Raw genomic sequence first — 27208 nt, 5'->3', positions numbered from 1 at the left:
GAAAAATTTTGTCAATTTTGTTTTAGTATATAAACATTTTTTAACTTTTAACGATAATAAATTTACTCAGAGGTGACTTTGTAAAGACGGTCTTACTAAAAGTTGTACGTTTTACATTAGCTAATTCCTTAACCTGTAGAGAGTTACAAGTATGAATGCCATTGACTCATACATTAGAGTAAAAAAGTAAGAAATGAACTAAAGTGTGCTGAAAATTATTTCAGAATATTTTCTCTGCTCCCATCTAGGGTCGCCATAAAATTTGAAATTCCATATTAGTGCTCATATATATATCATCTGATTTGACACGGACTGGTCTATTAAAACAAACAGAATCAATAAAAAAAAAGTTTTTTTTTAAATTAGTACAACTCTCATTTTAAGGTACGTGTGAAGTTTGATCTTCATACCAGTTCGTTAGTGTGTGTTTACGATTTTTACTTTGAAAAAAAATTTAACTTCGAGTTTGCTTGAAATTTAAACTTTCGAATGGAATCACGGCTACGGAATCGTTGAAAATAATGAAAAAGTGATTTAGGGTATCTATTTGAGCCCAAAGCATTCAGTAAAAATGATGAAGTCATCGAAAACTTACTTGACTCGTGCCAAAATCTGTATGTTTTTGACAATGTAGCTGAGAAGCATACATTCATCTAGCGTATGGTGATAAGAATGACTTCAACCCCCAAAAAAATTAGCCGAAACCAAAAAATCCAAAATTCATTGAAGGCACTGAAGGTTATTCCAGCCAAGATTATTACATTTGTACGTATACTTTTGCCTTATACTGTCCGTGTGCATATTTATACTCGAGCCATTTTACTTTGATTTTAATGATGATTATTTTCACGAGTTCACACACATTTGTGATATTTTTTTTACGTTTAGGTCTTTAGCCATTTCTCTCCAACTACTACTTTTTATGTGGATATTTATTTAATATGGCTTAACAAGCAATAATCACAGGAATTGCAAAAACTCCTGGTCGACACTTGGAAACTTTAGTGAATTTCGTTATATTAGCTACTTGTATTTATGTAAGCAGATAACACTTAATTTAGGAATTTATTTTTATTTTATTTATATCGAAAGCAACTGCTGCTACAATAATATGGTCATTGATCTGACCGCTGCATATATGCTTCATATAGTGTCGATATGATGTCTAGTAAACTCTACCACTTACAAGAGAGCTGCTCTTATGTTGCAACCTTTATGGCTAACTGGCGAAGCAAAATTTGAGAAGTAAAATAATCCTAGGGTAGGTAAATCTTAAAGTTCACGTTTGTGTCCACAACAAATACCTATATGTTAATAAATAAACAAAACTATCACTCCACAAATCTTTCTTAACAAAAGCAGAATCTGTCGGTCTAAGCAATTGCTAAACGACCGAAGGTAAATGAAAACTCAAACGAACCTCCGTGTATACTTAGAATAATTTTCTCTGGTATAATAGGTAATGCACCTGCTGAGGTAATCTGGGAGAGCTTAATGCCAGATACTGCTTTCAAAAGAAACACGATTGTCGCTCTAAACAGAACTTGAGTTAAAAACGTTAAGGTTTCTGATGAAAGTCTTATTTGAAGTTAAGTGATCAGACATAAAAGTCAACTAAAAAAAGCAACCCCGATTCGAATTTATTGTAAGCTTGGGCAGATTTATGTACATAAACAGCTGAGTTATTCTGATTGGAAGTATATTATATTTATTAATTTATTAATAGACTGCGATCGACATTTTCAGCTCCAAAGCTTTGAATTTCTCGGATGTCGAAATGATTATAAATGTCAGTTAATGCTAATAAAAGGAAAAGGTTAAAAAACAGAGTTTCAAAATATAAGGAAATATAATTTTTCATTTTTTTAAATTTTACTTAAGCAACTAATGACATTTTTCTAGCATTCTAAATTATGTTGCAATCGTAGAAGCAAGCGTTTCACGTTTCAACGTCGCAATTAATTTTCCAAAAATTTCCACGCATCATTCACAAGAGGCTCGTACGCGCTACTTTACCTTCCCTTTTGCTTCTTAGCCATTTTCATTTTACGGCGACTATTTTTAATCCGCACAACTTTATAGCTTATAAAAATAAGCAATTAAATAAATTCTTTTAGCGCGACGCCGATGTTCCCAGACATTTACGTTTTATTTAATTTATTTTTATTCGTAATTTTTGTATTTTTATTTGATGTCTTGCTTTACGAAATTCCAATGTCGCTCAAAATTGTGCAAGTGCGTCGATTATATCCAACGACTGACTATTGGCTCATGGATTGCAATAAATTTTCGAAGAAAATGATTTTCGCTACACTTTGCGGCACAGAAGATTGACAACAAACATGAGGAACTTTTAGTTTTACTTTATCTTTTTTCATTAATTTTTTTTTTTTTTTTATGAAACGGATATATGCATTTACATATTATATGTATGTATGTGTGTATGGCTTGTATATTCGGTTGCGTACGCTCGCACTTTCCCACTTCCGTTGCACACACTCAAGGCGCGTCGCTTTCAGCTTTGTTGCACGCAAGCAACATACGACGCATTGCGAAAGAGCTCAAACAAATTTATTTCATTTAATTTTCCACTTTTAAGCTTATTACATTTAATTTTCTTTTATTTCAAACTTCACTAGGCATCAACTTTTATTGATTTAATTAGTGCCACATATATTCGGAACTTTGTGGGAGAATTTCACGAATTAAAAAATATTTTTTTCGAATACGCACACCTCGTTTTATGTATACTTTTTGAAAATAGTATTTATTTGAAGTTGAAAAAAATTTTATTTCGCTCGATTTTGTTGGAAAACAAACGACACGTTATGAACGCATAGAGGCCTCAGACTAAAGAACACTGAAAGTTAGACCAAGTGACTAACTAGCTAGCTGGTTGACTGGCTGCAGGCTAAGTCGCTGCAGACAGAGAAGACGACACTCAGACAGCAGACAGGCGACGGCTGAGACAACAAAATATGCAAACCACCAACGGGCAATGGGCAATGCCGGAATATGAGGCAACGAAAAAAATAATAAAAAAAAAACACAATGAAAAACGACCAAATCCGACGTATTCAAAGCAAAACAAAAACAAATCCGTTGAAAATGCAAAAACACTGTCCTCATGTCACATACGAGTCCACGACAAACGCGAGTGAGCAAGTGAATGAGTAACTGAACTGACAGAGGCACTGTGGTTTCTGAAACACAAAACATTTGAGAATTCGAAAAATATAAAGTTATAGGAGAAACAGAAGGAACTTGAGTTTTTCAAAATTGCTTTCAGGTACCGCCTGATCTATGTACTAGACAGGTCTAACTATAATATTTCGGCAAAAAAAATATACGAAATGCTACAAATGGATTTTTATGGTGCATATACTTTTAGTCTGATATTAGAAAAATCTATTATTTTCATCTATTTCAGCCTTCTAAAATGTAGCCGCTCAGTTCTATCCATGAGCTTATCTTTAAACTGCATTTTTCAAATTTACTTTGCAGGCCGAAAACGAGCAAAATTATGGTTGAAATTCCATTATTTTTAAACTCTACCGTTTAGTCATATTTTTTCGTACGGACAATATATGCTAGTACAGGATTTTCTTGTTTCATTAGCGGAGAAGGCGGGAATCACTCAAAAACCGCATGTTTAATTTTTGTCTTCAAAACATTTACTTCTAAATATACCCTAAAAATTCTTAAATACTTGAGTCAGTAGTTTTTTTTTTTGTCCCACTAGGTATGCTTCTTAAAGAGTATATATTATGAGAACGCAGTTACTAGAGTGCGAAAGCGTAGATGATATGATAGAGCTGTTAACTATAGAGACATCGAAAAAATTAAACAAATTGTTTTCGAAAATCGACTTCTTAGCATTAGACAACTAACAGAGGCTCTCGGCTGGATCGACCGAAATAAATTTAGAGTTAAGCTCTTAACTTAACTTTTGATACCTCAAAATAGTATTAAAATGTATTCAAAATGCATGTGACTATCACCTTTGATTCACTGTATTTACAAACCCCCTGCGCTGTATTTTGCATGTAGAAGTGGAAGCCAGAGGGGAGCAGACAGTAGCGTCGACATTTGCTGGCAGCAGACCATCACGAAATGTTTGCGCGAGCGTGCGTGTGAGCACCTACGCATACATAAACGCACCTATGTTTCAACGTGAGCCTCTCCTGAATATATTCAAAACAGTTTTCTATTACAAATTTCGAGAGTACGCGTATTATAACCATATATAACGAATTTAAAATATTATATGTTGTTGACATACTGTAACTAAAGCGGGATCGGTATTGAAAAAGGGGCAAAAATAATAAAAAGAGTAACAATAATAATAGCAAAGAAATACCAGCAACATGTGACAACAATGAGCAACGCATCAGCAACAACAATAAAATGTCATTATGTGAATGTGAAAGAAAAAAAAAGAAGCAAAGAAAAAGCGAACAAAATATCAGCGATGAAGCGCTAATGTCACCACTGTAGATTATAAAAGGGGGATGAGCTCCCGCTGAGGGGCGGTGCGCTGCGAACAGCGGTATAATTTAGACATGCAAGCGCAGCACGACATAATGATTTCTTTGTTGTCATTATTATACGAATGCGATTACATTGCGGCACATGACGATTGAGTCAAAGCTGAACCAAATCAACGAACAAACCAGCGGGCGCATTACCATATGTATGTATGAAGTAGATATGTACATATGTATGTGACTAAGGGGAGGTTGTGGCGCTGCCTATGTCCATACATATATTAGTATGTAGAACGTTGCCATTAAGTTATTGAAAAGCTACATTTTCATTTTTGAAGAGGTTTTGCTATTTCAAAATCTTTGAAAATACCTTTCAACAAGGAAATAAGTTAACATAATAGCTTAAAAGGGCATAAAAAATCGTTATCTTAATTTTGATCGCTCAGTTTGTATGGCAGCTATATGCTATACTGGTCCGATATCAATCGGAAAATATAGCGTTGCCTTGGACAATAATATATGCCAAATTATGCAATGATATCTTGTCAAATAAAAAAATTTGAATATTTCAAAAACAAAGAACAAGTTCGCAAAGACATCGACAGACGAATAGACAGACAGACATTTATATACATACATAGTTGTCTTTATAAGATCTCCGACGTTATCTTCTGGGTGTTACAAACTTCGTGGCAAACTTGATATACCATTTTCAGAGTGTAAATATTATATTATAACGATATATGGGATAGTATCATAAAGTTCGATATTATGACCAATTTGCCTTAGTATAGCTTCCACTTCACCTCCAGATCGTCACCCCTAAAACTAACTATAACATAAAAATTCTTTCTAAAATACACATGGCAACCCTGTGTAAGAAATATATTGTAAAAATATTATTTTTTTCCACTTTCATACAAACTTTTTTTAAATTTTCAATTCATGTGCACCCTAACCTAACTATAATATAATCTATTATCGCAATTCTTTAACATTTAACAATCGCACAGTTAATAATAAACGAAATAGCCGAATTACAATGTATTATTACACGAAACGAAAGTGAAAGCGAAATAATATTTACTCGTAATATGTATGCGCATAATTCTGGCAGCAACTCACACTCACACAAACGCAAGTACATACAATATGTTCGCCTATGCTGACAATGTGAAAATGATCAAATTGGTGCACCCACGAATGTCTGATAGATATGTATGTAAATATGTGTAATTTTGTAAAAGTGGATACGATCTACTTCTATTCTCATGCATAAATAAGTGCATTTGCTTGCTAAACCCAGTAGTGAAAAATTCTAGTCGAAATAAAAATGTTAAGAAATTTTTTTTTTTCAATTAAGATGGCAAACGAAAAGTAAATCCCCAAGATCGCTTGGATAAGTATTATAATAAAATAAAATAAAAAAATATGTGGTTATATTTATTATTATTAAGAGCAATATAATTGCTTTGGTGCCCCTTACCTAGCGAGAAATTTAAAAGCAAAATCGATTTTTTCAAATTTCCATAGGTTATACTTTTAAAAATAACATACTAAAATTTTAAACCTCAAATATGTATAATATGTACCACTTCTAATATGTAACCAACTAGTTCAATCAATTCCAATAGTTTATCTCTAAACGCGTTTTTTTTTCAAAGCTACTTTTTTTCGTATGACCTAAGTGATTACTCGGAAACAATAATATCATCACTACCAAAATTTTTTCTGCATATTTTGTAAATAGTTTACCATATAGAGATCTACCAATTTTTTGATCTGATGAAAAATCGATTTTTTTTTCTATTTTTATTTTTTTTATTGAATTCCCAAATGTGGCCGTTTTTAGGCTATTTCGTTAGATGTGCCCCTCAAAGATTTGAAAACTATAATTTTTTCGAAAGTTGTGTAAGTTATGAACAGGAATTAGTTTCTCATTATTGCATATCCCATTTCATTGTTCAGTTGTGATGTAATTCACTGCTGGGTGGGAATGTAAGAATAATATGGGCAGCTAACTAGATGGAATAAATACTATTACAATTTAATGGTATATGCAATCTGCCATTCATATTTGTCTGATTCATAAATAAAGAATGTTGCTGCTTGAAATGTCATATGAATAGTCAGCATACATTTAGTCGATAGTGTAGAGTTGCTATAAGCTACTGAATTAACAGTTTATAGATAGATTAAATAATATTCAACATACATATATATATCTAAATTGTACTGACAAAAAGTAAAAGATTGGAAAATGCCATCAACTCGATTCTTCTTAGCATATTTCAAACATGGACAAAAGCAAAAAACCATTTGTAAATGCTGAATTATCGGATAAGCATCAATTATTCAAACTCGGCTTTGAGCTGAATAAATCTTTAATTGGCCCGATATTCATAACATCGCAGAATTTGGTGGAGGTGGCCTACAAAAGACAGTTTGATACTCACTATCGACGTATTGTTTTACTTTGAAGAAGGTTTCGAAATTTTCTTCGAAAATTTTAAAATTCGTGCTGCCCGATAAAATGAAAACACAAGAAACTAAATTGGGATTTGAAAGAACTTCCCTTTTGGTGTAAATAATTCAAGTTAACGAACTAAGTCACTGTATGAATGGAATTTTTCGTTTTTTGTAAAATATTGCCTACATTTAGGAGAATATCAAGAGATAAGTAAAAACAAAGATATAAAACGCAAGAAATAATAATAAACTCAAAATTTTTATAAATTATTAATGTTTTTCTAAAATTCTTCTAAAATTCATAATTATTTACACATATAAAGGAGTCTGTTACAGTTAGCTCAAAATTTGTGATTTTAAAATACACAAAAATAATAATAATAATAAACAACGGGAAAAAAATAGTTTAAATTAAATTAAAGGAATACTTTTTCGTATATATATAAATATTGCTTTAGCAGTTGTTCGTTATTTAGACCAACCAAACATCGGCTAAATTCCAGTTAACAAATTCCATTGATTACACATACAAACATGCTTGTCTAGTTTTCATATCAATTCACTTTGTGTAATATCAATTACCGCTCAACTTGTAAATTTTTAAAGTAAATTCCTTAACAAATGTTTCAACATAACAAACTGGAAAATGTCGCTAGTAATAAAGCTGTATAATACACACAGCCACAAAAACAAATACAGACAAGTATATACAGTAACGGGCATTTATTAATAAATACGAATTACTTGTTTAATTAAGAGGTGGGCGCGGCTGCTTGGGATTTAGATTTCAACAAATATAAATCAAACGACCCTTCTCAGCTACCGACTTCCGCATAATTGCATATAATTATAGAATTTAATATGAAATTGCACATACAAATGCTTATATTTGTATTGTTGTATGCCGTAGTGCAGATATTTAGCGAAAGGAAAGTAATACGGATTATAATTTGCATTATGTACAGGCAAATATTTGCAGGAAAATTTGAAATGATTGAAAATGCATACAGAAAGACGATTTGTTTACATACAAATGCTCGTCAAAGTTGGCTGGCTCCCTAGCATTCGGGAGTATTCGTAATGAATGGAGTTATTGTTGTTGTCTGAGAATCGCCAACTTCGCTGATCTTGTTAATGATCGCTTTGTATCGTTGAATTTAAAATAATCCTTCGGACTACTCCATTGCGCGCACAAACCGTATTTATACGATTTTGTTCAAGATTGGTACAACTTTTTTTATGTACATACTTGTACGTGTAAAGTTTGATCTCCATATGTCAATTAGTGTATGTTTGACAGCTGTTTGCTTGGGACGTGAAAATTTTGTCGGGCGATTTTTACCATGGAAAAAATTGTAACAACGTGATTGCTTAAAATTTTATGTTTCGAATGGAGGAATTGAAGCCGTTTAAAATCATTCGCTGAAGGCACTGATGGCCATTCCAGCCGAGACTTATAACAAGTGTATGGAAAATTGTATCACACGTTGGTATGCTTGAATTATCTCAAACGGAGCCTATTTTGAAGGCGATGATCGAGATTTGTATTAAAATACATGAAAGTATATTTTTTTGTCAGTCCTGCACAAGTTTGATCTCATTGTACATTATACCTGATTGATTTATTTCAACTTCACTGATAACAATTTCTTGTCTTCCGGAGACAACTTGAAACATAATTTCTACTAGATTCTTGTAATAAATGTCCATAAAAATAGTGACTATACAATTTTTAGAGTACTATGTACTCTAAAGTACTCATAAATGAAAGTACACTACAATATATTATCAGTAACACCTCAGTGTTGATAAGTAAAGTACTTCTTAGTAAAAGTAGAAAAGTACAAAACTCTATATCAACTAAAGTATTACTTTTATCAAGTGTTACTCTCTTAAGAGTACTCAAAATCAAAACTCTAATGAATCAATTATAAGTTAGTACGAAAGAGAAAACATGTTATATAATCATTCCTCATCCTTTTAAAACTTTGCACTTTGAATATTATGTATGGCAATTGCATATCAACTCGTATATGTTATATCAATCAGATGGTAGGTAAGTGACAACCAGCTGACTGCATTTCTATTAGCAGCTGATTGACCATTTGATTAGCCATTCGCTGCGACCGACCAGTGTTAAGAGCATTTGCAAACAGCGGAAATTTTTGCAGCACAATTCTGGGCAAATATAAATAACATACAAGTCCAAGTATATATATGCAATTAAATGCCTGTGACAGCATATACATATGTATGAATAGCACATATGTAGAATGTTCAATATTTGTATTTTACACCTGCTTATTTAGCATTTAACACCGACAGCCAATTCGACACTTGCACACATATTCACATACATGGATAATTACAATATGTATGTTTGTAGGTGTGTGTAAATGATTGTAATTCAATCTACATCGCAAGGAAACTGCATCAAAGTCAATAAATTTTTGTTGTACAAGTTTTGTGACAGTTTAACTGTGAAATACTTATTCTTTTGATATTATTAAATTTGCGAATAAAATACTAATTTAATGCTAATTAAGGGTTAAGGCTAAAAACAACATACAAGTAGACTGTTAAGTAGAGTAGCGATAACTCGTTAATAAAATTACATATAATACGTGTGAAACACTTTTTCAATTGAAATTTGTAGTTCTGGAGTTATGATCTTGTTATAGAGGCATACATTTTTTTTACATCAAACTATTTCAGCTTTTCCTTTTTAGCCTATTGGAATACAGTGAATATTCGATTTATCAATTAATATTTGGATCAAATAACCTAAAAGTGAGGAAAGTGTGCCCATTTATTTGTGGAAAAACCTAAAAAAAGTCGGCTATAACTCAAAAACTATTAGAGGTATCAATTTAAAATTTTAGTATGGTATAACCTATCGAAATATGAAAAATAAATCAATTTTTTTCCCACACTAGGTGTGTCTCTTAAAAGCTCTAGTATCCCAAACGATGACGACTTCAATTTTTGTCTCGCCTACGTATAAAGCATTAACGAAACAAGAAAAAACATTAACTTCGGTTGCACCGCAGCCACAATACCCTTCACGAATACAAAATATTCCTTACAAGAATTTGATGTTTCAGCTTGTATGGTAATTGTATGCTATAATTATCCGATTTGAACAATTTCTTCGGTAATTTGTTTTGTAGTATTTTGTAGTAAAGTATTTGTGTTGGAGAATAACCCATACCAAATTTCGTTAAGATATCTCGTCAAATGAAAAAGTTCTCCATACAAGCACTTGATTCCGATCGTTCAGTTTGTATGGCAGCTATATGCTATAGTGGTTCGGTTCTGACAAATGAGCAGCTTTTTGGGAAGAAAATAATCTGTACAAAATTTCAGATCGATATCTCAATAACTGAAAGGCTATTTCGCGCATATGCAGACTGAGGAACATGGCTAAATCGACTCATCTCGTCACGCTGATCATATAAGTCAATTTTATAGGGTCTAAGGCGTTTCCTTCTGGGTGTTACAACATCGTGGCAAACTTAATATACCCTGTTCAGGGTATAAAAAGGGGAAACTTGGTATGCATGAGTTCGATTATGGATGTCAATAATAATAAGTCAGACTTTAATTTAATTGAGGTTATGTTACAGTATTGACCAAAAGGGACTATTTTAATAATAAATATAAAGTATACTCGAATCGAGTTTATATTAATGAATACAATACTATTAAAGAATACAAAATTAAATATGTGGCAACAGAGCTAAAACTTCTTTTTGAAGTAGTTGGGTTGAGAAAAAAAAACAATATTTGCATTTTCGTTTAATTGTTCATCCAAGTTCATAACTAACTATATTCAAAATGTTCGTAATACCTATGTACGGTATTTTGCATTTTTCTTATTTGCAGTCGATTTAAATTCAAATTAACCGTGGATTCTCCATTTAGATAATGGTAAGAAATTTTACTTTTAACCAATTCCCTACAATAAAATCACAACGAGCCATTAATTTCCTTTTATCACTTCTTTAATGATATTGTTGTTGAGGTTAAGATGATTTAGATTACACAATACAAATCTTTTAAACACGAAAATTTAATTAAACAACATTTATCGTGTCGCTCGGCCACACGAGCGAGTTAAAAATGCATGCATTATGTTCACATGTATGTACATACATATATTGGTCTATAAATAACAATGGTTGTTGGTTGTTAACCGTAATGCCTAACGAATACTACAAGCGAATGAAAGCCGATCTAAAAATAGCTACGCAACTCCGCAATAAGTACAATATACGGCAATAAGCTGACATAAGTCAATACTAAAATAGCAGTAAAAGGCGGAGGCTGAGTGTGTGTGTGTACAGTTGTTAATAGATATTAAACGCTTTAATAACTGCCAACAATCCGTCGATTGTACACACGTGAGAGCAGAATAGATGCTGGGCATTAGCTCCGCATTTCAGCGAGTATTCCGATTTTTGCAAGCATTTGTTCGTTTAAAAACCGCAAATAACAATAAATAAAATGCGATACGATTGTGAAATGTGGTTTGTAATGAGATATCAAATCAAATGTGAACTTTTGCACGAATCTACGAGCAGCACAACCAGTCATACATACACCTTCCGTACATATGTATATTTGTTTATAAGATTATAGCGAGTTAAGCTCGCTAGCGGCAATTTGGAAATTATACAATAAATTTAATTAATTTTTTGGATTTATATAATTTTAATCATAAAAAATATTCCTAGAAGCAAAGATATAAATTATACTTAAATAGAAATTAATAATTTAATAAAAAGAAATGTATGTTAAGCCCTTATATTATTATATTTCTATTTTCTTCAAGGCAACGTCATTGTCGTGATAGATCAGCATAGATTTGAATAAAGATGTAAGGCTATAGAACCTGGTCTGCCGTGTAAAGTATGACAAAACTAGAAAAGGAAGGAGGGAGGGAGGAAGTAAGTTAATAAGTATGTTTAATATTTTTTGAGCAGTGTACATTGCAACTGAGAAATTTCTAGCATGTACTCTTTTAAAAATATGAATTGCAGAAAAGCAAGGTTATTTATTGATAGAAACCTTTTTGCTAAAAATAATGTTCACTTCCGGGTACCATTTGCTGGCACTATACTTTGAAGTTGTTGAAAAATATTGTGTATATATGTAAATTGCTGGATTAGTTGGATTAAAGGTAATATCAATTTCTTGAAATTATTTTAGTTTAGGTAAGGTTTTAACACGGATTTTCGATCCAAAGATCACACATGTGCAATTATAAGAATTTAAACGTTCTAAGTCCACCACAAATCTACTAAATCAACTGATTTTGGTTAACAAGAACATTAAACCACTTTAGACAAGCAAAATAGAGTTGGGAAGAACGAGGAAAAAGGTTTGGAAAACACTACCAAAAAAATATATGAATTGTTTTAATTCCCGACTAGTTACCGAATTGTAATGTGCAAATACTTGTGAAACCGATTCTCTTGAAACGTTGAATATTCAAAATTTTTTACTTTGAAGGTTTGTCTCAAAAGTATTCTAGATTTAATTAGATTATTTAACATGTTTAACATTTTAAACTCCATTACTTTCGGGATCCCGAATTTAAAATTTTGCATTCCCGAAATTTCGGGATTCTTACAATGTTAAATATACAAAATTAAAGGTTTGTCTCAAAATTAAACTAAATATTTTATAAAAAATGTTGTAATCCACTATTTTCGGGGTCCCGAAACTACAATCAATCCCGAAATTTCACACATCTTATCGAGATGCTTGCCTTAGTGCGCACACATAACAAATAATGTGCACACAATTTTGTCGGACACTTTGTATGAGCAAATAACGGCGGCATTCCGCGCGCAAGTTTGTTTTCCAAGTCTTCAGTTTCTCGCATGACAAGCAAAATTATATCCAAGCAAGATACAACTTCCACACTGTACACATGTGTATACATATATGTATGTGTGTGATTCGTACATTTGCTATTTTCAAACAATTATCTCTTTATAAATAGTTCAATTGGCTATGGTTATTAATGAGGCTAATTCTATGCACGCTTATTTTTTATACATGTTCTATGTGTGTACATATGTACATATGGGGGTGTATTTGTTGAGTTATTGAAAGGCTTAGCAAACTACATCGACAGATGCGTCATAATGTGTCGGTAGCCAATACTGTATTTCTGTTCGAAGCTTCAAAGGAAAGATATCTCAATTTAATTGTTAAATAATGCGATTATCAGTAAAGTGAAAAACAATTGGCAATAGGCAAGCTGCCGACCGATTTATGCAATTAAGATAATGTTGAAAAACTTTCTATTGAAGAATTTAGCTTCCCAGCTAAAATAAACAATAAATTCGTAATTGCAACTATGCTTTCGATTTTTTCTATTCGAATAAAAATTTTACTTTTAAGAAAGGTTCTACAATATATAAAATAAAAATTTGAGAGTTTAAATGCTTCATAAGCGGTATTAGAAATACCTCATTCGTAAAAAGAAGCATATATTAAAAATGCACTTTTCCCATATTTGAAAAATTTCGAAAAAAAATTATAATTCAAGTAAAAAAATTTTTTTGAGATTTATGAACACGGTTCGTTGTTTTTTTAACCACATAAACTTATTTAGAACTCTGGAATCTTTAAATTAAATCACTTTTGAAGATAATTTCGAGTTGTTTAATTAAATATAGTTTCTTCTTGGCCTTATATAAAATAGGACTAAAAAACTTCATTGCAAATAATGCATTAAAAAATTAACATTTGTAATCCCGAAAATCTTCATACAATTTTTTTTTTAAATTTCGAGACCCAAATATCGGAATAAAAAATTAAAAATAAAATTTTAATCTGCAATGTCGGATAGAAAAAATTTGATTCCAAAAAAATTCTAATACCGGATTTAAAACAAATCCCAAATTTTTAAATATAAAATGAAAAATTTAATTTTTTAGATTTAACTTTTTTTGCGTTTGCGTACTTTGTGTTCTACCATTTTCCTTATCTCTTGAAAATGAAAGCTTATTTTGAATAAAATACCAAAATAGCATTACATTTACTTATTTTTAGTTTTTCAGTTAGAATTATGTAAATCTTTCCTTTTTATCCCTATTCATGCCTGTGGTTAATTTGAAAAATAGTTTTTTATTTGTTACTCTAATTTTTAAACTCAAAGATATTTATTCAATTTTTAATTTCGATTTTGGAATTGAATATTGTTGAAAAATATTAATAAGTTAAAAAATAATTAAAAATTTTAAAATTTAATTTTTAATTAAAGGCGTTGGAATTATTTGTTGGAAAACGGAATTAAAAAAATCTTCTTCTTCATCCAAAATTTTTGCCCTTAACTAAAAAATTAGTACTTTTTAACAATTTTCTTATGAAAATCAAATTCAAAGTTCCCACGCCTAAAACTATACCACTTTTGTGTATAAAATAATGTTTGTCACTTACCATTTTGCTAATGTTGTTGTTGTTTTTAAGTAATCGACAAGCAAGTGTCGCAAAATGCAAGCTATAAATTAAAGAAGAAAATATTTGTTTATTTAAAATAACACTAAATCCAAATAGCCAACTTTCTTAAGCTTGAAAATATCACCTTTTTTGGTTTGTTGACTTGTGTTTTTGTGTATGAAGCACCAAACGCGGTCAGATGTTGCTTGCGATGTGTTGACTTAGGAAATTTGCAAGCCACTTATATACCGATGACATGTTGCAGCAGCAGGCGCTAATCCTCGCGATTGCCCCACCGCACGCTGTCATAGTCGACTTTTCACGGTAGTACAAAAACAAAAAACGAATCTAAAAGAAATCAACGGAAAACCAAACACACCCACAAGGCAATCGCATAAAGATAATAGCGATGCCACAAAGGGATGCAACCCTTTTGTGGGGAAAAGTAAGACTTCAGTCATGTTTGTTGGTACTTGTTGAAATGCTGAAAATATGAAAAAAGGAAACAATTTAGATTTTTTTTTAAATTATTATTCTAATAATTACAAAAAACCACTTTGACTGAAAATGACTATGACGAGACAGCTACTCCAAAAATATTTGGTTGCGTAAAAATTCGGAGAAATCTATTCATTGTGGTTCATGGTAATCAACTTGTTGTAGTTTCTTCTAAAACTTTTATACAGCTGGCAACACTCCTTAAAAATATATTTATCTAAAAGTTTTCTTAATGCCTTACAGTTCTTATATCCATATCGTTTCTTAATAAATAAAATTTTCCAAACAGGTAGCAAGTGACCAACTTCATTCGAGTATTACACCCAACCATCCAAAAACAAACTCATAATAATTTTGCTTGCTATAGTGAAAATCTATACTATAAATTTTTTTACTAAAACTACGAATTATTAACCTCCCAAATTCATACTGTTTCCCTATTTGCCGAAGATAAAAAGATGTCAAAGCTTTCAAATGAAACACACAACTATCCTTCCGTGCTTCAATGTCTTACACGGACACATGCCTATAGATATACACACAAATATACAAGTAAGTAGATACACATATTTGTATTTGTATGCGCTTTTAAAAGATAATAAATTTTGTTGCTTACTAGATTACTTGTTGGGCTGTTAATACGCGGTTAGATCTGCTCCTGATGTTGATTACAAAGCGCGCTCGCAGCAGATGATAAAATACATACGGGTAACCAGGAATTATTTTTCTCTTTATACATAAAAAACGTAAGCATAAAATCGCGTGAAAATCCTTACGTTCTTTCTTGTCGTACTTGTTGAACTAAAGGAGGTTACTAACATCGTTGATATATTTTTCAAAGCACCAAATCTGGTGTTGTTGATTTTAAGGAGTATACCTAGTGTGAAATTTAAACAAAAATCGATATTTTTCTTCTTTATTACAAACACAAGTAAACATTCAGCGAAGATCGTGAAGTCATCGACAACGTTCCTCATACAAATCTGTCAATGACGATAACATCGATTAAGTCAAAGAAACAATGCTTGAAAATCGGCGTATTGGTAACGGAGAGATAGCAGAGGATCCCAACATTTTCACATTTTGCCAAAACGACGTCGAGTGCGGATCGCAAAAGAGATGTTTAACAACATAGCTGAGGACCTTCCATTGCCCAAAGCCATCATTACTGGTGATGAGACGGGGTTTATAATTATGAAGTCGAAACAGTCCAATAATCCAGCGAATGACGCTCCAAAAATTAGCTGAAACCGAAAGAACTAATATACATAGAAGGCACCGAAAAGGAGCCTATTTTGAAGGCGATATTCAAAATTTCTATTAAAATACGTGAAATATTAATATATTTTGTCAATCAGGGTCAAATTTGATCAAAAATTATTAGAGAAAATATAGTTCAAAGTTGATAAGCCGAATCACAATTATTTCTGTGGAATCATATACATATTTTAATTTATAAAATCGAACTTAAATATAAATATATTTTTAGGCGATTTGTAAATCGAAATAAACCACATTATTTTAAACAGATTAAAACTGCTATGTGCAATCTGTTAAAATATATTTGTTAAAATGTGTTTATTAATAATATTTTTTTTTTTAATTTTTGCGATTTTGTTGTAAGTTGCATCATTAAAAATAAATAAGACAACAATTTTAATGTCTTTCAATTTTTACAGAAATATTTTATCACAAACTTTTGGCAGACCACAAAAGCAATCACAAGTCGCTTCCAATAATCTAGCAGCAAGGGTTCTGTCGATAACAATAATTATGAATTCATTATCATTACACCCCCACTTGATAGTGCAGCGCGTAACACGGGACTTCCATTGATTATAATGACAATTGTAGATATCTATAAATATATATAAATATATGTATATATGTGTATATATGATAGCATAGCAGATCCTTTAAGCAAACACAACAAAACCAACAAAGGTCATTCAAATGTTGTCACTCTCATTGAGCCGCCATATGGTCGAAATGGCATATGAATGGCGAATTGTATTTGATGAATTGTAATTGTACTAACTACCCTTTCATCACAGGCGCAACCTGTTGCCACATCCCTTTTGATGCGGCATAAGCGCGCCGCGAAATAATGACAGCGCCAGCAAGTTAGAACCCACTAGGTGCGATTCTGAAGGCGTCTGCTGTGTTATGCATTTTTCTCTAAGTGCATACACACATGCAAACGAAGAACTGTAATTGAAGATGTTTTGGAGCCTTACTATGGCAAATATAGCGGAAATTTCACTTGTCAGGATGAAGTTATGAATACTCGTATTTTCCACATTTACCAGGTGCTAGCACTAAGATACTCATATCTTTAGGGCTATTTTGAACGTAGGTCGGGTAGTATTTTACTAGATAAACTTTGATTTGCATACTCCTGCGACTTCGCTTCGTGTGCGTGACCAATGCAATTCTATCCAGAGCAACAAAAATATTCCGCATTTTAATATTAGCTGTTTGGGCTTTGAAGTAAATAAATGTTGGATTAGGATATTCTGGCTGGTTGTCACGCTATACATAAGGCTACAGGTCCTTTGTAATAAAAGATGCAGCTTCAGTTTAATACAAGGTTTTTTTGGAAAGTTTAATAGAGACTTGATATCCAATTCTTATACTTCATCTAGTCGCTTGAACTATAAAGCTCCTCGATATCTAAGATGAGTTCTAAATAAGGCCGGACAGAAGTGGAGAAGGTGTTCCAGCGTCTCTCTAAGATAAGTAAATAAAATTTAATAAAAAATTCTTGTAAAGGGTCGTTCGCTGTTAGAAGGAACTATATGATGATAGTTTGAACGGTGATCCAATCCAGATGCTAACATGCAGTAGCTCTAACATAGCGAGCATCGTGTGCTCTGAAAAATAAATCTCTAGACTTCTTCTATGTCCAATTGTCCCAAAACAATTTTTACGGTTGAGAGGAAGTTGATTACGGTATTTGTTTTTTGAGCGTCCGGTTATTTCGAGACTAAGACTGCATTACCACGGCTCCCATTTTTAAAATCATGTAAAGTCCGTTTACCACTGAATCGGTAGCAGCGTCATACACGCAACGTGTAGTAACGCATCAAGTGTCATGTGAATATTCATTGGAGTGCAACTGACGAGGGTACAATTGTTAGTAGAACAACACCAGATATCTAAAACCATTTGTTCATCATATTCTAACGGTGCAGAAATTCCAATAGACGAGATCAAAAATTAATCACGTCTGGGCAACTAACAACTTCAAGGTGAACCGAAAACTATAAGCATATAGGTAGATAGATATGCCTTGAATATACCGCACTTTTAATAGAAATTTATATAATACAATACATATATTGATGCAGAACCTGAAACCTTAAAATTATATACATAGGCTCCATCTTTCTAACGAAACACGATTTCTAATAAGGACCTTCATCTCGTAGCTTTATCATGCATTTGTTAACCATGATTACATAAAAGCAAATCTGTCTACTCTTTTTTTTTTTTTTTGGAAAAATAAAATTACTGAATTCCAGAGAAAATGCAAAAAATTTCACAAAATAGCTTTCAAGTCCTTTCAAAAAACCACTTTTGGATGGGGTAATTAAAAACATCTATGACGGATACCAACAATAGGTCCTGGGTATTGAGAATTATGATAATTACGCTCACATACATACCTATGTATACTTGAAATTATGACTGGCGTTTCTGCATATTTTATATGAATATTCATATTTCAGAAAACAGTTCACCAGTTACTTACCTTAAAAGTTCACCAGCCAGTATATCCGCCTAACTATACAATTACCAACTCATACCATCTGATCAAATTTTATGCAGACAAGAAACTAAAAACAAAAATTTTCACGCATTTTATTACAAATCTTTATATTTATAAACCCTCGTCTCATTACCAGTCATGATGCGTTTGATGAATGTAGGATTCTCAGCTACGTTGTCAAGCATCTCTTTTGCAAAAGATTCAGGTCTTTTGGTACGAGTCTAGCATTGACACTCTTCATACCCAAGACATTAACCAAAATGTGTTTAGTCGATCCATAAGAGATGTTGAGTCTCTCTGGTAGCTCTCTGATGCACACGACGATTTTCAAGCAGAGTTTCTTTAACTTTTACGTTGTTATCTTCATTAACAGAGGTGCATGGATGACTAGCATCAGACAAGTTTTCGATGACTTCACGACCTTCACTGAATGCTGAATCTTTCAACCTTTGTTAACTTAAGAAACACAATCACTATCTATATTTTGTATTATACTTATAATTTCAACAGGCAAAAGTTTGAATATATATCTAACAAATATACATAATTTACAATATTATTTTACCACCTAAGAAGATAAAAGATAGTTGCTCGTGGATATCCAATAAGATTCACATAGAAATGAATTGAAATAAAAACTATTTAATTATATTATTATCAATCATGATGTCCGTGACCATGCCCGTGTCCGTGACCATGCAAACCCCAACCACCGCCTCCAACTGGAACTGAAACGACTACGGGCTTCACAATAATCGGCTTGACAATGACGGGCTTCACCACGACCGATTTTGATATTATCTTTGGTTTGCCGAATGACGGTATAAATTTCGAATGTGCCGCAACCGATGTTAATATAATGGCCACCACCAAAATGCGCAGCAACACAATTCGCGTTTCTTTACTGTCCATTTTTGTGCAGCGGCGTTCACCTGCTCCTTTGTACTAGTAACTACTGAACCTTAGGCGGCAACGAAACTGTTTATATATGACAAAATGAGAAACTCATAAAATGAAATGAATTAATTAACTATTTTCGATCATTTTTACGCACTTCTTGGGAGACTCGCGAAATTGATTTGTATGCAGGAGAGGCGCCCGGGCATAATCTTACGAATTGCGTATGTACATTTTATTTTTTATTAAGTTGTAGAAATTATGAAGTCATTTAATGTGATGTCCAGTTTCTTGCGGTATTTACGAGTATTGGGTATCGAGGAGGTGAGACTGTTTGATATTTGTATGCAGAAGGAGTAAACAAAAATCCCAAGTGATGGAGATTCGATAAAGATTTTTATTAAAAATTCTGAGTGCACATCCAACGTCGTACATACTGAATTTATATACATAGGTATGTTCATGAATAGATGAGAGCTTTGAACAAAATTAAGTGTTAGGTAACTATCAACTATTCAATCATAAAAGTAATCAGACCTTACTACAATCAATGTCCATATTGTACATCCATTTGAAATTTAATCTACAATACATTCCCAGATACGAGTTATCTTTATATATGTATGTATTATATGTATTTATTTAAGATGCATAAAGATCGTAGAAATTACTCAGCCAATTTTTAAGCTTGATCAAATGTTTAAAGTAAAATTTAGAATGCCGAAAGCTTACCAAAAGTGTTTGATTGTGTGGAATTCCTATCACGAAAATCTATTGACGTCATTTGTGAAGCGTGCGACACCAACAAACCATGAATTAATAATAGTAGTTTGGTATTACCCAATAAACCATGCATCGATACAACAAATATTTTGTTATAACCCAACCGTAAACTCCAATTAGAGGCTAAAATATAAAATTACTCTCCGAATTTCGGTTCTCGAAACGTCTATAAAGCTTCAAACGATTTTTAATATACATATTTGTGTGTGTATAAGCAAAGACGCCATAAAATCGGCAGTAGAATGCCTATTTTCGAAAAATTTGTTTAATTCAAATATAATAGCTATTTATATTTCTGGCCTAAATATGAAAAAAACAACATTGTTAGTTAAGCTGACCTTTAACTACAATATTTTTAAAACCACATTAAGAATGATAAATATTATATATTTTTAAAATCATTTGTCTTGCATTTTTCAAAATCATGTGTCTTTCCGATTGAGGGAATTTCGAAACATGCTTCTTCTAAGTTCAAAAACTGCTGACCACTTAGTCTGTTGAAGAAAGTTAATTTCGTGTCAAAAAACAAGAGTAAAGAGAAAAACATAAACATACAAGGACGGTCGCATAATATACGTAGACGATTAAATAAACACGAAAATTTTGAATTGGCGATAGTCTCCTTTCACCTTAATACACTTGAGTCAGCGCTGCTCCAACGTCTTTTACCTGAAATATGGACAATACGTTTTCTGGTAATCTGCAAAGGAGGCGATAATCTTTTCATTTGATTCAAATTTCTGACCGACGAGTAACGCTCTCAGGTTTGAAAACAAAAAGGAGTAAATCGTGCTATTTGGCAATGGCTGTTTTTCTGCAATTTTACAACGCAGTGCTGTCTCACGGATGCACAAGGTTGTCCGGAGTGAGTAAAGGAGACAGTCAACATTTCAAGCTGCATATCACCCATGCGGATCCTTGAGATATCTACATCTTGTATTATCCCAGCTATTTCGTTCCACTAGTTCAATCCATTACTGCCAATAAGAAATCGTGGACTTTTATCGCGTTATCCTCCGTGATAGGCATTTTCGGAGCTCTTGGACATGGTTCATCAAAAACCGATCTACGAAACATTGAAACCCGTTAATCTAAGGAAAAGAGTCATCGCTTCCAAATGCGATCAAAGCAAAACTACGATCCCGATTCGTCTGATTCCAAGACAGAAGTAGCCGTTTATGAAAATGTACCGAACGATCGTAAGCTTCTTTTCCGAAAGTGGCGATATAGGACGGTGAGACTAGGTATTTATCGGACCATTCTCGAAGATATATTTTTTTAATTTATGCGATGCAACGCAACCCGACGTTTTACTTCAAAATGCTTGTACAAAATCTTATTGATGCTAATATTGTCAAGGTTCACCGATGTTTGATATGATGAACTTCCACAATCACCTCGCTCAGATGCCACCTAAAGGTAGGCGGTTTTATACCATTTGATACTGGCTCCTATGAAACCCTTTTGTATCATCTCGGGTACAAAATTTTATTTTTCTGACACATTTATTTATTGAGTTATCGCACTTTTAGTACTTTCTAACATAACCGTTATATGGGGAGTACGCGTGGTTGTCATCTGATTTCTCATAATTTTACAGTATTTGAAGAAGTGCAAATGAAACTTCTTCTCGGCAAGTTTGGTTGAAATACCTTAAGTGGTTTGTGGGATATACACATTAAGCCAATTGGAGGGCGGGACCACTCCCAGTTTCTAAACATTTTTAAACCACAGATGCCGTTCCTTAATATGGTTGATTGTACCAAATTACAGTTTGGTATCTTGATGTGGAGCTTAGCTATGGGAGGTTTAATTGGTTTTCGATTAATGGCATTTTTTGGACGTGGCATAGTCTAATATCGCCCATATGTATTAACAACCTATTTTGGGCGCCAAGGAACATATGAACCAATTTCAATTTCATTGAGATATGTTAATTTTTACTCAAGTTATCGCTTACACGGAGGGAAATACAGACAGTCATGCGGATTTCAACACGTTTCGTCACCCTGATCATTTATATACATATGTACCATATATATAACTCCATATCTATGTACATATTTCGATTCGTTTTAGGTGTTACAAACAAGTGAGCAAAACTGTAATTCTGTATAGCAATATGTATGAGAGTATAAAAATAATAATAAATATATAAATAAAATTACGCGTAATTATTTTTTAAAAATTATACAATGTATACTAATTTATTTGTATATACTTATACATATATAATTTGTCCTAACATGTTAATAGGCTTTGTTACACTTGGGCACATGTATATATTTGCTTATAGTCAACTTGAAGTCTTGGCAACTCTATTCAAGCAAACAGTTCACAATGGCGTCTTCTCAAAGTTTCCAGCTGGAATTTATTGACAGTTCTTAAATATTTACTATGCGTGATAATTTGTTTAATTTTACATTATTTGCACGAAAATCGTATCTAAAGCGAATCTATTTTTGAATTTTTTGCATAATAATAGAAATTAGTGTTGAAGAAATGAGTATTTGTTCTGGGTAAACAACTGTTTCTTCAGTAAAAACTATACAATTATATTCGACATAACATAATAAGTGTCAGTTCTAAAAGCTAAGAAGGCATTTGTAAATGTTCAAAACATAAAAGATTGTGTTATGTTGAAAGTATTGCCACTAAAAATAACGAACAAAATATTTGAAGTCATAAAGGCTCAATAAGTAATGTTTGTTGTTTTTTACATTTTGTAATTTTACAGAATATTCGATGACGAAAGACTAATCGAATTGGTGGAAAACCATGAGATTCTTTACAACAAACATTGCACTGGGTATAAGGGTGCTGAAGAAAAAACAGATTCTTGGATTAAAATCGGCGAGGAGTTGGGGATGGCTGGTTTGTAGAGTGTATTTACGTTTATTCGTGCAAAGATAATGCTTTGTTTTATGTAGCCGAAGAATGCGCCAAAAGGTGGAAAAGTTTAAGGGAACGGTATTCCAGAGAACTTAAACTGGTTGAAAATAATGCCAACTTTGTTGTGGAGTGGCCTTTATTCGGCGCACTTTCGTTTCTAAGACAATTTGTAAAACAACGACAGTAAGTTTATGCTAAAAATAATTAAAAAATTAACGATTAAATAAAAGTATAATTTCAGCGGGAGAAGCACATCAAATGAAGGTAAGTATATACATATGTCACTTGGAATGTCTCAAAGTATAAATATCAAAATTAAATATCAACAAGAAAAAATTAAGTAAACACCGAAACTATAATACCCTCTATAAATCAACTAAATATTTATATATACCTTGTTCAGGGTATAATAACCAATTAATTGATCAATTTGTAAATTTCTGCATTATTTTTCAGTGAACGACGAGTTGTTAATCCAACTGGTACGTGCTCATAATGTACTTTACCAGAAAAACTGTTTAGGACTTAGATATTCTAGTCAAAAGACAGAAGCCTGGTTTGAAATCTCAGAACAGATGGGTATAACTGGTTAGTAAATAAACTTCCGTTATTTTAGCATAAAATAAATGTACACGATTTTTAGCCGAAGCATGTTCTAGCAGGTGGAGAGGCTTACGAGAACGTTATTCTAGAGAACTAAAGCAAGCGGAAATGCTTTCTGAAAGCAATGATGATGCAAGTTCATGTGTTCAGTGGCCTTTATTTAATTCGCTATCGTTTTTAAAAGATTCTGTTAAGCCACGACAGTAAGTTTACAGTTAAACATTTGAATTGTGCTTTTAATAATTCAAGTCATATTGCAGTACCCGTGACTCAAAGGATTCTTATAGGGATCCAGCTATTGTTGCAATAAATAGGAAGAGACGGAAACGGGTCTGCGCAGACGATAGTGAGGTTCCAGAAGCATGTAACTCTCCAACCTTAGTATGCAAAAAGGAATTTTTTATAGATACAATGTCGATGCCTCCGGATAATGAGCTATTTGCACGAACGATTGAAGATTGTAGAGAAAAGATGATAGTACCAAATGGTAATGAGGAAAAGTTCTTTCGTTCACCAGAAACTTGCAGAGAAAACATGACGACGGTAAAAACTAACGATTCCATAAATTTATTTGGTCAAACAGTTGCTGCAATTATATTGGAAATGAGTCAAGCGAAACAAGCTAAAGCAATGCGTGTATTATTCAATGCTTTAATAACAATTAAAACCGAACCAGAAGAATCCTAATGCAAATATTTAAAGATATAATAGTATTATATATTTATATAAAAACGAAAGAAAAACATTCATTAAGTTTACTTATAAGATAACATAACTTCTGTAATCGCTGTAAGCCAAAAATTGTTTTTAAATAGCAATAATTATTAATTTTAAATTAATATGCATACTAATACTTTGAATTAATATTGTTAAGAGCTTAACTTTAAGTAAAAATTATTTAAACCCTGAATCAATGAATGTCTTTTGTTCTAAGAAAAATTTAAACTCACATAATTAAAAATAATGAAGGCATGCGAATATACATACATATTTTGAAATCGATGAGCTCCATTGAATTTGAATCCATTTATAATACATAAAGTAAATATGATGTCATAAAATAATTATACAAGGCTCGCTCCTGGTCTCTATCAAATTGTGGATTGGCTGAATGTGCAAAGTGTTGTCGATATTTTAAAAAGCGCATTTTTATAAAGACGGCTGAACCTAAGAAAACATTTGAATAAACGTATATAAATTTTAACAACAAATAATTTTAAGCAAGCCTTACCACTTTTGTATACGAAATGAGCATTTTTTAATTTACATGATTCGGATTCCAAACGTTTTGAAGACAAGCTTTCGCACTCTTTAACTAAAGAAAAGCTAGGAACCTACATAAGTAAACATCAGACATGTTTGGATAACTGCTTCAATTTGTTTTCTGAAATATAGGTATTTGCTTTGTGTCCGTTGTGTTCTGTTAATCGACATATTGTATTTTTATAACGTTGTATAAAACGACTACTAAAACTTCTTACACATTACTCTGGAAGACACTGCAAGAAAATAAATTGAAGCGGAAATGAAACCACGCTATGTAAATCAGGCGGTTTGCCGGAATTGACATATCGCGGTTCTTAACCCTTTAACTGCTCGCACTTTAGGTTTAAACGGTAACGGATTTTTCGATAAATCGTCTACCGTGTAACTATTATTACTGTATCTAACCATTTGAAACTTACATAAAAACTTACAATTATTAATATTAAAAACCTTTATGTACTTCATAAAAAAACAAATTGAAGGGAAAATACTGGTAGGTCCGTGAACACTGCCAACCGACATATGACAATTTACAATTTTGATATTTTCTTATCCATGACGTTTGTGAATCATGTGTCAGGTTTCGTAGTACATACCAGAGCTGCCTCAATCTATTTTTATATAGTAAATAAAAACAGTATTATTATAATAATGTGATGATGCAACCCTAGCTGTCATTTCAATCAGAGTTGAGTAAAATTGTTGGACTTTCACATTGTGTCGCCAGTTGTTTTTACACATCTCTCGCGTTAAGTTGATAATTTTGAAAAGAAGTGAGATAATACAAGTAACGCCGACTTGCGGGAATATTTAATTTTTCTATTATTACATTACTTACATTTGTAAACTTTGTGAAAATTTAAAGAAATTAAAATAATATAGTGTGGTCTATTAAGGGATATCACACCTTTTGAAATAGAGAATAAAAATTGTACATAAAACCAAGGTCAGTGAATAAGATACGGAATTGAAAGCAAAATTTCGCTAAAACAGTGCAAATAAAGGAACGTCAAAGAAATTTATGTTCAGGCCAAATTTTTACAAAGACCGCTAAAATCTTAAAAACAATAGGAATTTCGAAATTCCATTGCATTAACTTGTGAAGTAAAATATATAAATTTGATAACGCAGATCATAATTGCTGCGGTGTACGTGTGTGTGCGGTTATTAAATTAGGCTGTGTTTGGAATTTTTGTAAAAATTCCACGTGAATGTCTTCACAATCGTCGGCCCGTTATTTACCAATAACTAAAATGGACAATCCCGCTCTGTCTGGGTCCAGTGGTGATGTGGAGGCCGATAGTAATTCTGTGGAAGCTAGTCTACCCGCCACCTGTTCGTCGCAGCAATTAATGCCTTCATCCTCAGACACGGATAGCGTTGGTGTACAACCGCCAACTACCGGTATCACGAGAACACAATGGTTCACAGTGGTGGTGTTGTGCTTTGTGAATTTAATCAACTATATGGATCGCTTTACTATAGCAGGTATGTAAAAATAACCATTGAACAAATAGGGCAGAATCATCACTTCATTAAGTTTGAAAAGAAAACACCTTTCTGTGTTGTATAATAATAACTTTAATGATTATTTATGTATACCTTCGAAGCAATTCATCTTAAAAATTTTGAATAGTATGTGAGCTAAAAATACTGCTTTAGCTAAATCGTCGAAATGACACGTTAGCGGCTAAACAACTTCAACGCGCATAGCATGAGTTCACTGTGTCAAGTGCTTGAACGTTCAGCTTCTGTTGTCGCTTCTGGCTTTGCGCGCTTCTGAAGTGGATAAATATATTTTCTTCCCATTAATATACAGATGTATGCTTCTTTTAAGCTCGTGGGCATATCTTCGTTAATTTCCATGATAAAGTCGTTCTCTTTTTTCGTACATACATACATGTATATGCATGTAAGTACATATGTAAATAAATATGTATGGGAATATATATATGTAAATTTGTAGTATAAACTGTTTCCGTTCGGTTATATGAATATAATACTATCATCAAGCATATATCTGCTGATATATACAAACATTTCCATATATGTACATATGTATGTATTTAGATAACCACTACAGCAA

At 32.4% G+C, this 27208-nt stretch overlaps 3 protein-coding genes and 2 long non-coding RNA genes across 12 annotated transcripts in view; 2 read left to right on the top strand and 3 right to left on the bottom strand.

The window, feature by feature from the left end:
* Positions 1 to 14865, bottom strand: part of ITP (ion transport peptide) — an 81914-nt gene extending 67049 nt beyond the window's left edge. Inside the window, exons 1-2 of one of the 4 annotated variants that reach the window (XR_004977944.2) lie at positions 14557 to 14865; positions 14412 to 14472 (exon numbers count right to left, since the gene is read on the bottom strand). The gene's annotated coding sequence lies outside the window, so the exon portion shown is untranslated. Of the gene's footprint in view, positions 1 to 2016; positions 2941 to 14411; positions 14473 to 14556 lie in introns of those variants that run through there. The other 3 variants (XR_004977942.2, XM_070107725.1, XM_014247372.3) reach the window with 3 other exon arrangements.
* A 3892-nt stretch (positions 14866 to 18757) lies between these two features.
* On the bottom strand, positions 18758 to 19863 carry LOC138857117 (uncharacterized). Its single transcript, XR_011396089.1, has 2 exons — positions 19736 to 19863; positions 18758 to 19659 (listed from the first exon to the last, which is right to left on the bottom strand). It is a non-coding gene; the product is annotated as an uncharacterized lncRNA (long non-coding RNA).
* A 2742-nt stretch (positions 19864 to 22605) lies between these two features.
* LOC118682216 (uncharacterized) lies at positions 22606 to 25532 on the bottom strand. 3 transcript variants are annotated; one of them, XR_004977952.2, is made up of 3 exons: positions 25088 to 25531; positions 24844 to 25023; positions 22606 to 22725 (listed from the first exon to the last, which is right to left on the bottom strand). It is a non-coding gene; the product is annotated as an uncharacterized lncRNA (long non-coding RNA). The 3 variants fall into 3 exon arrangements; XR_004977953.2 differs by lacking the exon at positions 22606 to 22725 and adding an exon at positions 24701 to 24785 and having other exon boundaries at positions 25088 to 25532; XR_004977954.2 differs by lacking the exon at positions 22606 to 22725 and having other exon boundaries at positions 24784 to 25023; positions 25088 to 25276; positions 25338 to 25526.
* LOC106627243 (uncharacterized) lies at positions 22740 to 24766 on the top strand. The gene is made up of 7 exons (XM_014247305.3): positions 22740 to 22880; positions 23099 to 23235; positions 23292 to 23436; positions 23495 to 23517; positions 23710 to 23841; positions 23897 to 24059; positions 24117 to 24766. Exons 1-7 carry the CDS (start codon positions 22864 to 22866, stop codon positions 24541 to 24543), a joined length of 1044 nt encoding a protein of 347 aa, XP_014102780.2. The 5' UTR covers positions 22740 to 22863; the 3' UTR covers positions 24544 to 24766.
* Positions 25533 to 25829: 297 nt separating the features above from the next.
* The window catches only part of spin (Protein spinster), a 29042-nt gene continuing 27663 nt past the window's right edge, over positions 25830 to 27208 (top strand). Inside the window, exon 1 of one of the 3 annotated variants that reach the window (XR_004977941.2) lies at positions 25830 to 26610. Coding sequence is in view for 1 of the 3 variants with exons in the window: in XM_014247398.3 (XP_014102873.2) it covers positions 26334 to 26610 (277 nt within the window). In the remaining 2 variants the exon portion in view is untranslated. The remainder of the gene's footprint in view (positions 26611 to 27208) is intronic. The other 2 variants (XR_004977940.2, XM_014247398.3) reach the window with 2 other exon arrangements.

The sequence above is a fragment of the Bactrocera oleae genome, chromosome 4 (genome assembly GCF_042242935.1).
Source record: "Bactrocera oleae isolate idBacOlea1 chromosome 4, idBacOlea1, whole genome shotgun sequence".
Classification (NCBI taxonomy): domain Eukaryota; kingdom Metazoa; phylum Arthropoda; class Insecta; order Diptera; family Tephritidae; genus Bactrocera; species Bactrocera oleae.
Note: the sequence above shows the minus strand (reverse complement) of the source record. Positions and strands in the feature narration are given on the sequence as shown.

Bases quoted from the DNA above. Each gene is read 5' to 3' on its own strand.
- LOC106627243 (XM_014247305.3), top strand. The intron at 23,842-23,896 runs GTTAGTAAATAA...CACGATTTTTAG, and splicing joins AGAACAGATGGGTATAACTG to CCGAAGCATGTTCTAGCAGG. The intron at 24,060-24,116 runs GTAAGTTTACAG...GTCATATTGCAG, and splicing joins GATTCTGTTAAGCCACGACA to TACCCGTGACTCAAAGGATT.